Genomic DNA, 19,043 nt, shown 5'->3' on the forward strand with positions numbered 1-19,043 from the left:
GAGGGCAGGATCGGAGTAGAACGGGAGGATGTGGCCGGACGAGGCGGAGAGGCTTTTGAGTCTGTCAAACTAGAGGAGAGGAGAGGAGAGGTCAGAGCGAGGAGGAACCACAGCGGCCTTGACGCTTCACGGTCAAGTTCAGTGAAACAACAACTCCAGAAGACAACAAGTTGGCCCCAGAAACCTACATACACATGCGGTGGTTGTGCGTGTCTGTGAGCGGTGGTGGCGGTGTGCCCAGCGACGTCCAGTGATGGCAGTCGGAGAAAGATGCGGCCCGGATGTCCCCCTGTGATTACTGTGAGGCTTGCAAGTGTGAGACAAGAGCATGACATCATTACCTGAAAAGATCTCTCTGCTCATTGTGGTATTCATATGTCTGACTGTGAGCTTCATTTACCTTGGCAATCAGGGTTCTTCGCTGCTCGTTGTCAACAAACCTGGTAAGCTGAAGTACAAGTTCCCTTTAAAAACCATAGTTACAGTTTGAGTCTTCATAAAAATAATCTCTCCCTAGATTCCATGCAAGAGAAATCGTTGTCAGTTAAGCCGATTGATCTCTTAGAACGAGGAGTCTTCATTGAGCGCCAGGACAGACTGCAGAGGGAATGTCAAGCTTACAAAAGAAGGCAAAATGCCTTGCAACTCAATGCGTCTCATTACACTCCAGAGTCCATTTGGGACAACAAAGAAGTATTGGAGCATATTATTGTCGATCAAAAGCATCAGCTCCTGTACTGCTACGTTCCAAAGGTAAGAGTAGACAGACATGGAGCAAATTTATTTGAAGCTGTGTTTAAAATTTGAATGAGGCTAAATATTCTCTTGTTCATTATCATTTCAGGTTGCATGCACAAATTGGAAACGCACTCTCTTGTATTTATCCGGAACCTCAAATGTCACAAGATCGCTGGACATTCCCGCAGACTTTGTTCATAGAACAGGAGTTTTTCCTAAATTAGCAAATTTTACTATAGAGGATGCTACTCATATGTTAAGAACATATACCACTTTTTTAATCGTTCGACATCCATTTGAACGCCTTCTTTCAGCCTATCGAAACAAATTGGAACAGCAATATTCAAGCTCAAAATATTTTCAGACTCGCTTTGGCAGACACATTGGTAAGACGCAAGAAATTGAATTTACTGTCATATTTTCAAGTTGAGTTTGTGTTGAATCATTGTATCTTTTGCCTGTTTGATTTAGTCAAGACATACAGGAAAAACCCATCCAATCACTCGCTTCTACATGGAGATGATGTTACCTTCTCTGAATTTGTCACATATTTGACTACAGAAAGTGGACCAGAAGGTGAATACAATGAACACTGGAAACCAATTCATCAGCTTTGTGCACCATGTGCACTTCGTTATGACATCATTGGCAAGTATGAGACACTTTATGAAGATGCAGACTACTTATTGCATCAGTTAGGAGAGTCACCATCTGCTTTTCCTCGATTTGCAAGACCCTCAAACACTACCGCTACTCTTGGCAAATATTTTGGCTCCTTGACGGTTGATCTTCTTCGCAAAATATACTCAGTCTATGAGATTGACTTCCGTCTCTTTGGGTATAATCTCCAAGAGTTTTTGGGTTTTGAAGTAGATTGAAATACAATATATTGTCCACATGTGATATTAGTTTCAAATAAATTATAAATCAGGGAACTCTCAGGTATAATAATATAGGAGTTACTTTAAGAAAGGCCTCTGCTCTGTTGGAAGATTTTCAAATTATACTTCTAGAATCCTTTGATAAATTCAATAACTCTTATGTACGCATATGAACTGTAATTGACTGTGATTCACTGCATTGTGCTTGACTGATAATGTTAAGATTGATTATATTATAAAGAGATTTTTACTATATAGATGTCTATGCACCTTTGAAAATGAAACCATAAAGAAGTATGTTAATAAATTTTATTATTATTATAATACACTGTTTACTGACACATCCCACAATTCTATAACACGAGCACTTATATGCATTTTATACACTTTGTCTTGTTCAACAGGAATCAAAATTTTGAAATTTGATAAGGGACAAAAAGTAATATAGACCAAAGAAAATAATTATGTATCACAATTGACTAAGCAGCTCATTTCCTATGACTTCTGTTTTTAACATTAGCGACTTCATAGAAATTACTTCCAATCTTCTTTCGTTTCTGTTCACGCTCAATGCGCCGCCGCATCTTGCTGGTAAGTTTCAGCTGTGGTTTCTGGACTGGGGAAGGTATAGGGTCATTGCGAACATCTTCATCATCCGATGCAACATCACTTTCAGATGAGTCTGAGTCGTGAGCCACATACTTGCTCTTATTCTTATTTGCCTCTTTCATTTCAATCTTCTGTTTCTTTCTGGTCATAGCTGCTTCCTTTTCTTCCTTTGTAGGGAATGGATTGTCTTCCTTGTTGTAGTCCAGCACAACTCTGATTTGTGAGAAGTCCTGAACAATCTGGAAAGGATTGGGGTCATCCTTCTTGATTTCTCCAGACACTTGGACATCACCATTTGCAGCTTCTGTTATTACTACTTTGTCTGCTGCTGGGGCAGTTTCGATTACAGCCTTTGCCGATAGAGGGTTCTCAAACCCTGCAGGAGGGACATAAAATGGTAACTTGCCACGCTGCCAGTCATTTAGAACCATACGAGCAACAATGGCGTAGTCCGGTTCTCCTTTCTTCAGTAGCTTACCACCTTTATGAGCTAACTTCTTCAAAAAATCTTGAGGAGAGTCCCAGTCATCAATTTTGTATGTCTTAACTAAATATTCTTTACGTACTCTTTCCATTACAGCAGGAATATAGTCGTCAGGATTTTCAACTAATTCAGTCCGGACTACTCCCTTCAGAACTTTGTCTGTGTCACTTTCTCCAACAGCATTAACCACACCAGGACAATCAATGAGGAATATCTTCTTCATCAATGTAATATACTGCCAAACTTTGGTTTCACCAGCTATGGGGGCAACCTTGCATACTTTCTTGGACCGAAGTGTGTTGATTACAGAACTCTTTCCAACATTTGGATAACCAATCAAACCTACACTGATTTGCTTCTTGTCGTCATGTAACTTTCCAAACTGACGTAATAAGTTGATTAAAGCGCCTTTTCCGAATGGATGATTGAGAGAGGCGTGAAAGGCGATGGTCGGATATTCAGCACTGAGGATTGCAACCCAACGCTGAGTTACCCAATTGGGGATGAGATCCACCTTGTTCAGAATAAAAATGAGATGCTTGTGCTTCTTTTCTTCCTTTAAGAATGCTTCCAGTTGTGGTGAACGAGTGCCCATGGGATCTCTAGCATCCAAAACTTGGATGACAACATCCGATGAGTCAATTACTTTGTAAAGTTCATTCCAAATTCTCTTACTCAGACCTGCACCCATAATCCATTCACTTGTGGCTTGTTTCACACCTCCATCATCCCTCAAAAGGTCATGATCCTTACTGTTGTCATATGTTTCTTGAGTTGTAGATGCAGTTTCAGTGAGTGATTCAACGTCTCGGAATTTCAGATTCACCCTTTTACGATTTTTCTTAGGTCCAAAGACTTTATCAAAACCCTCAGTATCAAGAATGTGCACACGGGCATTCTTGGCCTTTTCATTGAGCAAGGTAACAGGCAACCTAGTGGCTCTCATGACAACTTGGTAGGGATCTTTGATGGCAGTCCCAAGTTCGTCTTGAAATTTTTGAAGGGCACTCTGTCCAATGACACGGGAGTTGCCAAACCACTTTGGATTAGGCTCGACTCGTGCCATGGTTCCTGAATTGACCCATCCTTGGAAAGGCGCTGCTTGGAGCATTTCACCATTCTTGGCTCGCTTTGCTTTAAAGTTTCTGTACATCTGCAAACGGTTGATTGTGCTCTTGGAACGAGGGTTCGCAACTCCTTTAAGATTTTCTGTGCTGCGATTGGGGTTCATACTGTGATTATGCTTCTTGATGTAACCCTCCTTACGGGGAGGACCCGTCCTGCTTGACGTTTTCCCCATCTTGGATCTGAAACAAAGACAGAAAAGTTCTATGATAGACGTTTACCATAAAAAGAGCTGAATCGGATGATAGAAGGATAAAGACAGAATTGTTCGACTAACTGCGGACTTCCACTGCGACAATAAAATACTCAATAAAAATATACTAGAAGAAGTTAAAGCTATGAGCCTAGAGCAAATATTGACAAATGTCAATGCAGTTTCGTGACATAACCCACAGAGCAGTAAAACTCGAAATGCACAACCTTAAAACTCAGTGACTTTGGATTTTGATGCATTGATTCACGCATAAGTAACACTCAAATATAGAAAACTACACTTACATTACAATTAGAACGGGAATTAATCAGTAAACAAAACAAATATGCGCAGCACTCGTGAAGCACGAGGACAACTGCGCCACCACACCACTTGAAAGAGGGGTTATGTTTATCGGCAGCAGCAGTATCAAACGATGGATGAAAAACTGCTCAGCCGAAACCGAAGAGAGTTAGATCCAAAGAGACGTGTTTTCAGTCTGTATTCACTTTGTCATTCACGTCAATTGTGTTGAACATGTGGGTAAGACACCCATATGTCTAATAAATTAAGGTTTTTCCGTGACAGTTCTTCAATAGAAGCGTTTTCGGACTATCCTTGATATGTGTTGAATGATAATTTTTCATATCGTAGCAGAAGAACTTTCTGCTGCTTGCTGGTTTGTAAACATTCGTTGATGTGTGGAAGAAAGATTTATCTTTTAATTTTAGAAGAAGTGTTATGTTGCTATGACTTGCTGTCGCTTGACATTCTCTTTATTCAAAAAGCTCAGTGAGCCTTTTTGTTATCAATGCCGAGCTGCATATAGACGAAGCGTGATGCCAGTCAACACCTACTATCGTTTCAAAAAGAAAGAGCAGTCCAGGTTACAGCCCCAAATTTTCAAGTATTTTTTAGTAGTGGATTTTGAAGCAACTTGTGATGATGCCTTTATTCCAGACATGGTAACATGCTTTCATTACATTTTACTTCTTCAAATCCAAAATTGTCACCCATATCCTACACAAATAATTTGTTTCAGGAAATTATCGAGTTTCCGTGTTTCAAAGTGAACGCCAACACTTTCGAAACCCTAGACACATTTCATATGTATGTGCGACCTGTGATTCGACCAATTTTAACGCCCTTCTGCACAAGCCTCACAGGAATTCATCAAGTACTGAGACACTGCAAACTTTAGGTTAAAGTTATAACAAAGAACTTGAACTTGACTGACATTTTCTGTTGTAGGATATGGTTGATGACAAATTAACATTCCCTGAAGTGCTTGATAAGTTTCTAGCGTGGGTTAATGCCAGTGATGTAGATCTCAGGACGCCACATCCAAATTCGTGTTTTGTAACCTGTGGTGATTGGGACTTCATGAAAATGTTGCCTAATCAATGCAAGCTCTCAGGTACTCCCATTCCCCAATTTATGACGTCATGGATAAATATTAAAAAGGTAGTTTGAGTTGAAAAGATTTTTAAAAGAAATGGTACAAATTTTACTCTTGTATTTATCTATTGTTTTATTTTTCCAGTCTTTTTTGAACGCTACTGGTCTGTATCCCCACGGCATTAAAGACATGCTTCGTCAATTAAATTTACAGCATGAGGGAAGGCTCCATAGTGGAATAGGTAAAATCCCTAACTGTCATTGAATGTCAAAAATGATACACAGGTTCCATGGATCTTGAGTTTGTTGCTTGGATTTTCCAGACGACTGCAAGAATATTATCAAGATTATGCAAGGTATAGCAGAACGGGGTCATGTGTTCCAAGTAACCAAGAGTCTCCCAAATCATGAAAAAACTTCCTGATTCATCATGTTTGTACTGTGGTATTTTTACTAATGGCAAGTACTAGAGTTTACAGAACTGTTAAATAACAATTTTCTGCAATAAATTATACAATCAAGTCTTAATCTAAGCCGTAAAAGTAACGCTGTCTCACATTCCCACCAATCTCCGTGAGGAGAACAAGCAACTTAATTTTTGAAAGGGGCGCGCGAAGCCCGGTCAGCGGGGAGGGGAACGCCAGCGCCATCTGACGGTGGGTCGGGAAAGCACGGGTCTGTCCGTAAACGACGTTCGCCGGCCGCCGGCCCCCTCCACTGCCCTCCACTTGCCACGGCTCAACCCTTCCACCCCCTCACCCTTCCCCACCACCCCCCTCCCCCGACCGCACGTTCGGTTCGCAGTTTTTGGCGGTCTTTGTAGCAGGCGAGCAGGCCGGCGAGGAGGTGGCCCGGCCGCGGCTTGCGCTCCGCCGAGCCACGGGCCTACAGTGGCGTGGCGTGGCGGCGCCACCGCGGCGTGCGGCGCTACCCCCACTCCGCCGCGCGCTGCCCCCACCACCCACCGCCTCTCTCCTCCACACCGCGCGTTGAGCTCTCCACGGGCCGGGAGGGAATTTCATTGAGAGCTGCGACATTGCAGGAATGTGACAGCCGATTGCACGAAGGGTTTATATCATGGCGGGGTTACACTGTTCAAAAAGATAAGTGGAAACGACTGAAACTAGTGAGTTTCGTTGACAGTGTGTGGGGCACTTTCTTAGTCGGTGTGTCATTTCTAAGATCTACTAAGTTTTAGTCGATACATCATTCAACTTTTTGGACAGTGTATGCCTCGACGCTACTGCTATATCACGTTGCACTTTTATCACTATCGTTATACTGAATTTGGTGGCTCCACACTCGGCCCCCGGTCAGCGCCCTGCACTTTCCAGGGACTCGTTCCACCGCAATGGCCTCCTGGAGCCGTTCATCACAGATATGTCGTCTCGGCGCAGCGCGGCGCAGTGACCGCAGGGGGGACTCCGACGCGACGTCGAACTTCCTTCACAAGATGTCGTCCTGGTGACGCGTACGCCGATGTGACGTCAGCGAAGGTCACTGTGCGTTGACGCGAAGCATATCACATAGGGGTTGTGGTGTGAGGCTGTCACGGCACGTTCTGGTAGACGCGCACGTAGTCCACCTGCATGGCGGCGTGCTCCCCCTTCCAGGTGGGCAGCCACCAGTGGCGGTGCTCCCAGAACTCGCGCAGCGGGTGGCCGGACGTCCAGTTCCAAGCGCGCGGGTAGGGCTTGTTGACCATGCCGTTGGGGAAGAAGGTGCCGCCGACGGCCACGTTCAGGATGATGTAGAACTGCAACAAGGAGGCCGTGAGCGGGGAGCTCGAGAAGACCGGTGGAGGCGGCCAAAATTTTAGACGCGTTTAGAGCTACAAAGTCGCTATGGGACTCGAACCGAACGTGTGACCCCACCAATGGATTCCTCGTTCGCAGAGCAATCCATTGGTGGGGTCACACATTCTGTTCGAGTCCTGTTTAGTGCCTCTAGAGCTCAAAACGCGTCTAGAGTTTCGGCCGCCTCCACGGGTCTCCCGGCCCACTGTGTGACTCCCAGTGCAGGAGAAGAGCGCGCACCTTCCTGTCGAAGGGCGCCAGCTCCGTGCCGTTGGCCCAGATGTTGGGGCCGCCGGGGTCCTTGTCGAAGCCCCCCAGGTCCCAGAAGCCGCCCGGCGGCACGGGCATGCTGCCGATCTCCTCCCTGTCCACAGTGAAGCGGAACCCGGCGGGCGACCACTCCATGCCGAAGACGTGGAACGCGTCCGCGAAGTCCCCTCTCTCCAGGATCCTGCAACGGCGACACACTGTGAGCGCACCGCGCACGCGAGCGCCACTGCACTGTCACGCCGGCACACTGTACTCACTTTTCCCAGTGCGTGAGCCGCCAGATGTTGTAGGACGAGTTGGGCCCGAAGTGCAGCGTGGCGCCCACCTTCTGCACGCCCTGCGTCTCCCCGGTGCGGACGTGCTTGAGGTTGGCGTTGCCGCGGGACTCCACCAAGTCCATCTCGCCGGAGGCGGGCCAGGCGCCGTACGCGTTGGACGCCGGCTTGAGCCAGATGGCTGCGAACCGAGGACAGTTTAGTCGGTTTCCCTCATGCAGTGGAGAGGCAGGGCGAGGAGGGCTGTCTGACCTGGCCAGATCCAGTCGCCGCGGGGCAGCTTGGCGCGCACCTCGAGGCGCCCGTAGCGGAAGCTGAAGGCCCCGCGCGTGTTGATGCGCGCCGACTGCACCGGAAGCACGATGTCTTCCCCGGACTCCCTGAAACACAAAACAACGTCAGATGCCATCGACGGCCTTTTGTTCCTTGAGGCGGACGTCGCGGACCCGATGGCCCCCACACCTTAAAAAACCGAGCTCTCGCACGCATGGAGTGGACGGAGGCGTGAGAACTCAATTCCTCCGTTTTGATCGGAAGTAAAAACCAATGCCAACGCCAGCGGCGTATCGGCAAAAACCGAATGCAACCGTTCCGGTGAAACGCAGCGCAGGATTCGCGCCAAAGTGCGGAGCCGAGGAATCTGGCTAGCGAGGAAGGCCGCCAACTTGACGTTAAGCGCGATTTGCGTCCTTGGCGGAGCGGTCGTGGCGAAGTACAAAGTAATGGCGCGTTCAGTACTCACGAAACGCAGGGCTCGAAGTTGCAGTCCGGGTAGTACAGCTTCCCAGTGTACAGGAAGGCGTCGCCGTACTCCCTCGCCGTGAGCGTGGGCCGCAGGAACAGGGCGCCCCCGCGGACGTAGCTGCGGAGAGAGGACCGATCCATTTAGACAAATCAAGTCAATCTTCACAAGGCCCCGAGGCAACCTTCCCACAGTTCCCCCCTCAGCCACAAAAAAACAGCAACAAAAACACAGCTTTCTTCTCGCACTTATACGCCCCTGGCGAACAAACGGTGACCCATATAAGGCAAAGTGACTTGATCGCTGGATCGTCGAGATCAGATTGTTTTTGTTTTCCCGCGATCCGCTGATGGGTTTTGTTTTCTGACACGCGCATTGTTTTGTTTTTGTTGTTGTCCGTGCGTCGTCGTCGGTCGTTCGGCGAGCGCGGGGCGGAGCCGGACCGTAAGTAACCCCGCGGCACTGCGGCACTACGTCGTGACATCATGGTACAGTGGGTTACGCAATTAGAATCTGTTGCATTTTAGCAGTGAGGAACATGGCAAGGCCGAAGGCGGCAGCCCGACCCGTCCCGTCCGTCCCGTGTCGCGTCGAGTCACGACAATGGATCGGGCAGTCCTTAAAAAGCCGAGCTGCACCGTGCATTTGCACTCCGCCCCGCCTGTCCTTGAACTCCGGGACTCCAGCAGACCGATTCCGCGCGGCGCAAGGGCAGTACGATGGTGCTTCCCCCGGTTCGCAATGTTCGCAAGACTGGTTGCTAATCGCACGGCTGCTATCTTGTAGCCTTTTAGCGCGAGGGGGCCGGCCACGGGGCCACACGCGCACACGCAAGGCCGCCGATAGCAGTAAATGGGGTTAATACGCACAGGTGAAGAGGGCACCGAAGAAGAAGGAGGAGGAGAAGTGCGTCATAATTGACCGCCGCATGCATGCCAACCTGCGCTTCCTGACTTGCCGTTCGTCATTTCGCTCCGCGGTTGGCAGCACTGCCGTTCGACCGCGGTTTGACGCTCCCGGTCCTGCCGGAGGCCCTGGAGGCCCTGGAGGCCCATTGCGGCGAGAGCCTCTTCGTCGCGCGCGCCAAACGCCAACCCGGTAGCGCTGACGCTGCCCTGACCACACGGACCACACACTGGCCGCACCCGCGCGAAGGACTGGCGTATCTTTCCGGCGTGCCGGCCGCACTTGGGGCGACTGAAGTGACCACCGCGGTCAGAGAGTCGTCGGCCACCTCGGTGGCGGCCAGGCAATTCGAAAACTCCAGTTACCCATGAGGGGCAGCGCCAAGGCGGTGCTGCCACCACACACACGGCCTCGTTGAGCACGAGCACGGCCGCCAGCCGCCAAGGTTCCGCAAGGTTTGCGAGTGTCCGAAAGGCGGTAGCGGTCGAAAGGCCCATGAGTGCGAGAGAGACAGAGCGACGAAATCGACTCTCGGAATGAGTCTGCTGCAGGTTCGGCTTCGGTTCGGCGGCACGAGCGAGTGCTTATCGTCCTCGTGAGCAGGGACCACTTCGTGTGCTGCTCGCGTCTTCGGCACGTGGCGCCGTGCCGTCGCCCCGACTGATCAATTAGCGATAGACATTTGTTTTGTTTTCGTTTTTCTCCATCATCGCGGGCCCTTTCCGGGCTGCGTCGCGGCTTGTCGCGGATTGTCGAACAAAGCCACCTTGTCCTTGAACGCGACCCTCGAGTCGGCGGCGCGCGGCCACGCCCACACTGGTCAGCGCCTCTGTCATGCCGTCCGAGATGTGTTGCAGCGAGGTGCTTAGCAGTGCTTAGTATGACCTAATGCCACGCGAACCGGTCATCAAGACCACGGGCAGGCCGAGGTGGCCGAGGCAGACTTGCACCGACGCACCCAGCTGCAGCCAGCTGTGCCGTTTCGACTCGAAATCGACCTATCGGTTTGATGCGTCGAGTCGACGCCGAGGTTCTGGCGGGGCGGCGACGTGCGGACAGGTTACCAGGTCACTCAACCCGAGGGAAGGGTGCACTACACAGTTACAGTGTGACGGAAAATGGGATTAGTGGGAGGGGGAGGGGAGCGCCCTTCTCCTCTGGAGGGGGGGGGGGGGCGTTGAGGTTGGTCGGCTCTACAGCTGACGAGAACGAGACTGCTCGCACCTGCTGGCCAGCGGCCCCGCAGCCAGGAGCAGGCCTATCCGTTGTTTGCTTTATAATCGCCAACGGATTATCAGCAGTCCAGTCACTGACCCTGCCATCCACGCCCGCTGATCCGCCCCGCCCCGCCCCGCCCCGCCCCGCCCCGGGGCTCAGCACCACACTCACGGCACGGTCGGTCCTGCACCAACAAGACGAGAACATCGCCCTCATCATCAAATTTGGATCCGAGGCATCGCCTCCTCGCCGAAGACACATCGACGCACGCGGCCTTTCTGTCCGAGATTCAAAAGATACCCCGAAAACGGCGGGACTTACTCGCACCGTTACACTACAAGCACCCTGCTTTTGACGCGAGCGGTGGTAACGGTTCAAAGTTAAATTTGCCTAGCTTCTCGCTGATTGCGGGACTTGTGGGACTGGTGTGGCGTTTCGATCAGGACCGCGACGCGGTTACTGGGTGATTTTCAGTTTGGGACTTCCCTCTACTTGCCCTCTGCCTGACACGGGAGGGGGCGTCTACTCGGGGTGGCTGTGACGGGGGATCCGAACATTTCGCCCGAGATTTTGGCCAAACTGTTTAATTTGAGGTAGCAGCGCGGGGCAGCGCGGGGCGGCCGGCATCGAGGGATGAGAGGTATAATTACGCCCAGGCAGAAGGCCACTCGGCGCGGCACGGCGCGGCACGGCGTGGCGTGGATGAGGCGGCGTGCCGACGGTGAGCCAAAGCCATGACGACTTTGGTTTCCGCACTTAGGCCGGCGGGTGCGCGGCGCGCGGTGCCGGCACGGCGTGGCGGTCCTGCCTGACGTCGGGAGGAGGTGCCTTGCCGCCGCGCTGCCGCAGTGCCTCCGCCTTCTAACTGCCGGCCTGCCTGTGGTCGCCGAGCCACGCCGAGCCACGACAAGCTGGCCGTGCTTGCCTACGCGGCTACGCGGTCCGGCCGCGGGCTGCGCGGGCCACATCATGTTGATCATCATTCATGAGATGGCCGGGCCCGCCGGGCCGCTGACAGAGGCCGACCCACTCATGAATGGCAGAGTACCTGTCACTATTCGCCTGCTAGCTTTTGCCTAATTTTCGGTTCCCTCGCCAACGGCTGGCTGGCTGGCCCGCCGTCGAGAGGGACGGGCCGCGGTTTTCTTGTGTTGTGCACTGACCTGTTCCGGCGGTCGTTCCGGTAGTACTGGAACTCCTTGTTGCCGCCGCGCCAGCCCGTCACCAGGTGCCCCCACACCTCGGGGTCCAGCTTGTTGAACTCCTCGGCGAAGATGAGCTTCTCGCGCTGCTTGGGCGGTGGCGCGCGCGCCGCGCGGAGCCACGCCGTGGAGTTGGCGCCGGCGGGGGCGGCAGTGGGAGTGGCTCTGGCGGCGGCGGGGGTGACTTTGGTGGCAGCGGGGGCGGCTCGGGCGACGGCGGGGGCGGCTCGGACGACGGCGGGGGCGGCTCGGACGACGGCGGGGGCGGCTCGGACGACGGCGGGGGTGGCTCGGGGGGCGGCGGGGGTGGCTCGGGCGGCGGGGGTGGCGGCGACGGCCCGGGCAGTAGGAAGGACAGGCGCGACCTCCGGGACCGCGGCTGCGGCTCGCAGGTAGACGGCAGGATCGTACAGTTGGTCCACTGGAGCAGAAGGGGTGTCATCCACGCTGTAGACCGTCGGCTTGTCGAACTCTGCGGGGGAGTAGTAGACGATGACGGGCTGGTCCGGCTTGTCCTGCGCGGAGCACACGACGCCCAGCGCCAGCAGCCACAAGGCGGTCCCGCTCGGCGACATGGTGGTGTAGAGCCTGAGGGCTGGGGCTGGGGGCGGTGCCGCCTGGTGCCGCGGTGCCCGTTGCCTGCCTGGCCTCACTGCTCAGCACCTTCCTCGAGTCGGCCCGGCGTGCGACTGGGCCTTGCTTGCCCGGCTTGCCTGTCTTCAGCCTGGCTTGTCTGGACTGGATGGGTCGTGACACCTCTTGCCTTTTGCCTGCCTCCGCCAGCCGCCAGCCAGCCCGGCCGCACTAGAGTCCGCGTGGCGGCCGGGACAGACAGAGAGGGCGGCGTGGGGCGTCCGTCCGCGGAGACCGCGTAGTCCGCGCCCCTCTTGTCCCTGTGGCCCTGGCCCGCGCAGGCCCGCACGCCACCCGCACGCGCTGATATCGGCGCAGCGCTGCGCAGCGCACCGGGCTGATTGGTTCGTCGCTCCGTCTCTCTCGCACCCCTGCCGTTACGCTGCCGGACGTGCGAGAGAGCCGGCGCGAGATGCGCGTGGATTGAATTGACGCGGATGCACCGCAGTGTGGCGGCAGCAGAGCGATGCACGTGTCGCACAATGAGACAAAGAGCGAGAGAGATGCGCATTCCCCGTCCGCGTCTTTCTTTGGCCGGATGGCCGACAGTGAAAGGCCTAGGCTCGGCGACCACGGCCTGCCCGTGCAGAGTGGAAAAAGGGGGCAGGTCTTTCCAGAGGTGGGGTGTCAACGAGTGAACATTGGTTTACCGATGACGCCTCCAGGTCCCGGTTGCGACGCGCGGCCTTGGGCCCTTCGATGGCGGTGAAGGGCGGCCGCGCTGCGGGCGAGGGCCAGGGCCGTCCTTGGCCTGCCCCAAGGTCGAAGCAGCCAAGGCAGTGTGCCCTAGTGCCCTACAAAGAAGGGCTCGGGCGCCGCCGTCGCCGCGTCCTATTACGGGCGGCCTATCAAGACGCGATAGCCGGCGAGTTTATGTGTCTCGCCGCTATCTCTCTCGCACCCCTGCAGGACGCACTGCGAGTGCGAGAGAGAACGAGGGAGCCGAAACGGTTCCCAAGCTGGTCGAGGTGGGTCCGACCCAAACACCCAAACCGAGGCGGCTGGCCGGTGTCGACTGTGTCGACTTATCCGAGGAAGGCCTGCGCTAAACAGAACAGGTTCGGAGGGTTCGGAACGCTGAGCTAAACAGCAGTTGTCGAATTTCAGGAGAGTTGGCGACGAAAAGAACGCATGATTGCGACCCGCAACCCGCACGACCATTTCGGATTGCAATTTGCAGGAGACCCGACGTGTTTGCACTTCCGCGGCGTTCTGCAGCTGTTTGGGATTCCGCACTACCAACACTCGAATGAGAAAAAAATAAAACATCGTCATAGGCCTAACACATAGTCAATAAGATCCTCTAAAGAACACACACGGATGTGTTTGAAATCCACTCCCGATTATTGTCCAAAATCTTTCTTTTTCAAGCGCTCTGTTTTCATCAAATCCGAGAATGCGCTGCGAATAGGTGGATCTCCCCTCCCCTCTCCGCCGCCTTTGGTTCGCGTTATCCACACGACAGTCCTTGTGTTCGTAAACTCGTCAAGATACACACGTGCAACTCACATCTCCGTCAAAATGGGAGGAATTCGAAAGAAGAAGGTACTTTTCCTTATATTTCTATGTTCCAAGACCTTTTTATTGATTCAAAATGCGCTTTGTTGTAGTTCTATGCAGTATCACTGGCAGTGTTACTGAAAACTTTCAATTTACTTGCTTTTCTAACCTCTCGTGCTGGTGTTCACAATGTGTTGGTTTATTATGTAAATAAATCAGCAAGTAATTGTCTCTGTATCTTAGTCTTGACGTTTTCACATATACTGTTACATATTTCTAACGCGTTGTGTCTTGTGTCTGCTTGTTTTGCAGTTCAAGGCAGGAGAGGGTGCACAATATATGTCAAGAACTCAGGCGTTGAGGAAGCTTCAGCTCAGTTTGAAAAATTTCAGACATCTATGTATCCTAAAAGGCATTTATCCCAGAGAGCCCAAGAAGAGGAAGATCGCTCAAAGGGGTGCCACTGGATTCAAGACATTATATGCTGTGAAAGACATTCAATTCCTTGCAGCTGAGCCTATGATCTGGGAAATGCGAAAGTACAAGGTTTGTATTTCTTCTTAAGAAAGTTTTCCTCTTGTGACCTTAGTTTCCTGCAAGTTACTCATTCCAATTCTTTTTTTTCAGCCTCACTTTGAAAAGTTGCGACGTGCTGTATCTATGAGAAATATGAAAGAGTATCGGCGCCAGTTAGAAATGAGACCAGAAATTAAACTGGATCACATTATAAAGGAGCGCTTCCCATCTTTCATTGATGCAATCAGGGATTTGGATGATTGTTTGACACTCCTCTTCCTGTTTTCTACTTTTCCTTCACTTAATGCAGTTCCAAGAGATCAGAGTGCGATGTGTCGGAGATTGACAATGGAATTCCTGCACATAGTTATTGCATCCAGAGCACTTAGGAAGGTGTTTGTTTCAATTAAGGGGTACTACTTCCAAGCTGAGTTAAAGGGAGAGACTGTCACTTGGATAGTCCCTCATCAATTCTCATTCAATGTAAGTCTGGTCCTTATTTAATTTTACAAGTGTTGTACGTGTGTGAATTTTTGCTAATACATGTTTTTTCTTCTCTTGCAGCCTGACTCTGCCGTTGAGGTTGACTTCAAGACTATGTCATTTTTTGTAGAATTTTATTGTGTTCTATTAGGCTTTGTGAATTATCGCCTGTACCACCAACTTAACTTATACTACCCACCAAAACTCAGCCAGTTGTCTGGTGATGAAATTGAGAAGACACTTGCGGACGAAGGAGCGTATTATGGAGAACGTATAGCCTCTTTAAATGTGGAGCTGACTCACAGTTCTGGAAATGCCAATGAAGAGGAGCAGGAGCTGGATCAGTTTACACTGGTGAGTCAATGATTACTTTGCTGAACAACTTATGTTTGTAATGCATCCTAAAACTTGTTTGATCTAAAATTTATTTTTAATTTAGTCCGAAGACCCAGACAAAATGGATCAAATTCAGAAGGAAATAGAACACAGGAAAAAACTTAAAACTCTTTTCGAAGGTGTGAAAATTTTTGTTAATCGTGAAGTACCGAGAGAACCTGTAGTCTTTTGTATCCGAGCTCTTGGAGGCACTGTGTCATGGGACAAGCGACTCTTTGTTGGTGCCACATTTGATGAAGATGACGAAACAATCACTCACCAAATAGTTGACAGGCCAAGCATGGAAAAGCAGTACATCTCAAGGTTTGTACTCATTTCATTTCTTTTGAAGCTAGTCTAAAGACTGTTTGTAGGTATGTAATTTTTTTTCTTCTGTGTGTAGGTACTATGTTCAGCCACAGTGGGTGTTTGATTCAGTGAATGCAGGTGTATTGTTGCCTATTGAACGCTATCTGATGGGAGCTATTTTGCCTCCTCATCTATCACCCTTCCTTGATGGAACAAGGGACAACCGGTATAAACCTCCAGAAGAGTTGGCATTGAAAGGAGAAGGTATTTTTTTTTCTTCTTTAAGGGAGAGGCCTGAGTTTTCCTTTCCAACTGTAGATTTCACATGTGTAATTGGATTCGATTTCTTCCTTTTCAGCTCCTGTGGTGGATGCAGATAAAGATGAAGAAAAATCAGATGAGGAAGAAAGTGAAGAAGAGGCAGAATACATCGATTCTGTCAATCTTGATGACTATGAGGAAGAGGAGGAAGAGGAAGAAGATGAGAATGGACAACCTCTTGATGAAAAAGAGAAGGAAAGATTGAAACTGGTAAGATACATTTTCTTCTTTTCAAATCTTAAATTAATTTTAAATTAACTGGTATTTGCAATAAATTGATGTACTTTTTTTTTTCACAGAAAAAGAGAATGGCTGTGACTAAAGGGACAATGGAGAAACCGGATCCATTGGCTAAGCAACGTGAAGAAACAGCAGAATACAAGATGAGGGAGAAGATGATTAGAAATAAACACAGGAAGTTATACAGACATATGATGGACAACAGACAGAAGTGGGGCAAGGAAACAGCGCGCTTGGAGCAGAAGAGGAAACGTGTGGAGGCGGAACAGTCTGCCTCTAAGAAGGAAACTAGGATACAAAAGAAAAAGGCTGCAGCTCAGCTTCAAGCTTAAATTGTTGGAAATGATTAGATTATGTATAGGTAAGGAGAGACTGTACTGTGTATCAACTTATTTTTTTCTGTTTTGGTAAATATAATTACAGAATTTCATTATTGTTTATTCCTTTTTATTTCATTGAATTCATTCAATTGCAGTCTTTCAATAGTAACCACCCAACCACTATAATACAATATAAATAACATCTATAAAGGCCCTACTAACCAGTTTGTAGGAGACAGGAATCGGTTTCAGATTACACCAGGTATTGCCAAAACATATTGAACTCCCGTAGTCATGGTAATTTTAAAAGCAAATTCTATTCCTCACTCATCGGCGTCACTATCTTCATCTTCTAGCTCGGGCATCGGGAATCTTAGGATGGCAGCAATTCCTGTCAATTGGGCTAGTTCTAGAGAGCAAAGAAATCCACACAATAATTAACTGTTCACTGATAAATAACAAAGGAACTTGGTGACCCAACTTACGTTCGCCTGTCACATGGAGACTTGAGAATATCTTCACGTCACCTCCCATATCTCTCACACCATCTACAAGAGCCACATACTGTTTCCTCTCCTTTACATCCTGACACCTGTGTCAATATTTTTATATTGAAAAAAATATAAAGAAGATCAATTATCACATTGCATTTTTTAAAACACAGAACACACAGGATGTACAGAAACAAAACCTTACCTGAAAAGATTGTCAGAAATGAGAAGAGTTTCTATAGCCTGTGCCTCACAAGCTCTTTGGATATGTTTCAAGCCATAGAAGGCTTTGGCTGGTTCAACTTGAAGCATAGTGTAAAACTGTTCCATAGCCCGGACTTCCCCCATTGCTTTAGTATCAGACACTTTGGCCACAACACTGGGATCTGCAAGTACCTCTGTAAAGGAAGTAAAAAAAAAATGAAACTCATGCAAGGAGTCCATCCACCAGCTCTGGGCAGATGTCACACACACATACAGTACATACCTTTTAATGAATGCTTGAACCCACTAGAGGAATGAATAAGGAGGAATTTCCCTTTGTTTTCCAATAGGACCTTATTGTCAGTTTTAACTGCTTGCTGCATCACATACTCAAAGAATGCGTCCCTTACAAACCCAGGGCTTGCTATGATAACACATTTAACTACATCAAAATCAACATGCCGGAGTATACCTTGCATCACGCTTTCAAAAAACTTAGCAAGGCCCTGCAACAAATTACAAAGGTCAAAACTATGAGTAGAGCGCAATCCTGTGCGAATTGAAAATTGCATCTTTTTTTGTTTGTACCTTTTCATGTTGTGTTACATTTCCTTTTCGTTTTCTTGGGATGGCCTGTTCAATTTTAGCTCTGACTAATGTCATGGATGCCATTATCAAGCAGATGTGAGCAAGGCCATCTTGCATGATAACAGCTGCCAAATCTGTGTTCTGAAAATCCATATCAGGAATGAGTAACAGAAAAAAAAAGTTAGATAGATAGATTCAAGCTAAAAGAAATAACTAAAAAAATGCACCGACCTTAGTAGGATCACATGCTATGTCTACCCGCTCTAGTGCAATGGAGTCCCATTCCCGTTTAAATAAGACAAATTTTCTGTTTTGTTCCAAGTCCAATGTGTGGTAGGCTCCCATCTGAAATTTAAGATGGTCTTTAGCAACATTATCTTCACAGACCCCTAGAGAATGGATTTAGAATAAATAAACAGTTATAAATCACCTTAACGTATTGGTTTTCTTCCACATTTCTTCCTTTCAATCGAAGCATGCAGCCCTGAACGTCATATTCAATTGTTTCTACACTGATAGTAAGGGTGGTTCGAACGCGGTTGCTTGTAGATGATCCTGTTGCAGACTCATTTTGCACCTTTCTGAAAGTGGAAATATGCACCACATAGTCATGTAGAGAAGTTAAAGAATTATATTAGGAAATTCAAATTGATTCAGCTTTGAGACTTACCGTATGGTGGACGCACGGACTGAGTCACCCTCACTTATAAGATTGTAAGCGTGCCACATATCCTCCGGCTCCTCCGGAACCAGCGTAACACTCCTTAAAAGGGAAAAAAATAAATTTCAAATTATAAAGAAGGGGCCATGGCTTGTACATGGAACTTAGGCAAAATAAAAACAAACAACGGTATAGTGACAGGGTAAAAGGAAGACTATGACAATAAGTTACAATCTTTTGTAATAATAAAACAGATGGAAAATTGAAAGTTTAACCCTCTGAAAGTGAAGAATTCAAGGCTGAAAACAGAACTAAGAACCCTGACATAAGTGACGAGAGGTTAAGGTACTTACCCTCCTCCATCCTTCTCCACATTTTTTTGTACAAGTTTCATTTCAGTTTCGATATGTTTCTGAGGTCTTTTTGAAGAAGATTGAAACGCATTTTGAGACAGAGACAACAAAATTAGCGCAGCAGACAACGACGCTGGCAGCTGGACCCGAGCACCGCCGCCGTGGGTCCGTGAGGGGGAAGGGGGAGAGGGGAGGGGAGTACTGATATGAGA

General features: G+C 49.2%; 6 protein-coding genes across 6 annotated transcripts; 3 read left to right on the plus strand and 3 right to left on the minus strand.

The window, feature by feature from the left end:
* The first annotated feature begins 21 nt into the window (after positions 1-21).
* Positions 22-1,943, plus strand: LOC117639342 (carbohydrate sulfotransferase 11). Its single transcript, XM_034374908.1, has 4 exons — positions 22-443; positions 518-753; positions 845-1,124; positions 1,210-1,943. Exons 1-4 carry the CDS (start codon positions 329-331, stop codon positions 1,614-1,616), a joined length of 1,038 nt encoding a protein of 345 aa, XP_034230799.1. The 5' UTR covers positions 22-328; the 3' UTR covers positions 1,617-1,943.
* A 22-nt stretch (positions 1,944-1,965) lies between these two features.
* LOC117639341 (nucleolar GTP-binding protein 2) lies at positions 1,966-4,477 on the minus strand. Its single transcript, XM_034374907.1, has 2 exons — positions 4,336-4,477; positions 1,966-4,019 (listed from the first exon to the last, which is right to left on the minus strand). The coding sequence occupies exon 2, from the start codon at positions 4,010-4,012 to the stop codon at positions 2,108-2,110; it is 1,905 nt and encodes a 634-aa protein (XP_034230798.1). The 5' UTR covers positions 4,013-4,019; positions 4,336-4,477; the 3' UTR covers positions 1,966-2,107.
* A 125-nt stretch (positions 4,478-4,602) lies between these two features.
* LOC117639343 (ERI1 exoribonuclease 3-like) lies at positions 4,603-5,956 on the plus strand. The gene is made up of 5 exons (XM_034374912.1): positions 4,603-4,995; positions 5,073-5,207; positions 5,282-5,494; positions 5,574-5,670; positions 5,752-5,956. Exons 1-5 carry the CDS (start codon positions 4,780-4,782, stop codon positions 5,850-5,852), a joined length of 762 nt encoding a protein of 253 aa, XP_034230803.1. The 5' UTR covers positions 4,603-4,779; the 3' UTR covers positions 5,853-5,956.
* On the minus strand, positions 5,527-12,412 carry LOC117639682 (beta-1,3-glucan-binding protein-like). The gene is made up of 7 exons (XM_034375557.1): positions 12,249-12,412; positions 11,799-11,984; positions 8,512-8,631; positions 8,022-8,149; positions 7,752-7,950; positions 7,465-7,675; positions 5,527-7,184 (listed from the first exon to the last, which is right to left on the minus strand). Exons 1-7 carry the CDS (start codon positions 12,410-12,412, stop codon positions 6,978-6,980), a joined length of 1,215 nt encoding a protein of 404 aa, XP_034231448.1. The 3' UTR covers positions 5,527-6,977.
* Positions 12,413-13,854: 1,442 nt separating this feature from the next.
* Positions 13,855-16,654, plus strand: LOC117639482 (pescadillo homolog). Its single transcript, XM_034375189.1, has 8 exons — positions 13,855-14,015; positions 14,283-14,516; positions 14,598-14,969; positions 15,051-15,323; positions 15,409-15,668; positions 15,748-15,917; positions 16,012-16,184; positions 16,274-16,654. The coding sequence occupies exons 1-8, from the start codon at positions 13,992-13,994 to the stop codon at positions 16,544-16,546; spliced, it is 1,779 nt and encodes a 592-aa protein (XP_034231080.1). The 5' UTR covers positions 13,855-13,991; the 3' UTR covers positions 16,547-16,654.
* LOC117639483 (protein pelota) lies at positions 16,640-18,872 on the minus strand. The gene is made up of 9 exons (XM_034375190.1): positions 18,832-18,872; positions 18,488-18,580; positions 18,248-18,398; positions 18,049-18,162; positions 17,818-17,958; positions 17,513-17,735; positions 17,231-17,423; positions 17,020-17,126; positions 16,640-16,943 (listed from the first exon to the last, which is right to left on the minus strand). The coding sequence occupies exons 1-9, from the start codon at positions 18,870-18,872 to the stop codon at positions 16,858-16,860; spliced, it is 1,149 nt and encodes a 382-aa protein (XP_034231081.1). The 3' UTR covers positions 16,640-16,857.
* Between the last annotated feature and the right edge of the window lie 171 nt (positions 18,873-19,043).

This window comes from Thrips palmi, unplaced genomic scaffold, assembly GCF_012932325.1.
Source record: "Thrips palmi isolate BJ-2018 unplaced genomic scaffold, TpBJ-2018v1 HiC_scaffold_11, whole genome shotgun sequence".
NCBI classification, from domain to species: Eukaryota; Metazoa; Arthropoda; class Insecta; order Thysanoptera; family Thripidae; genus Thrips; species Thrips palmi.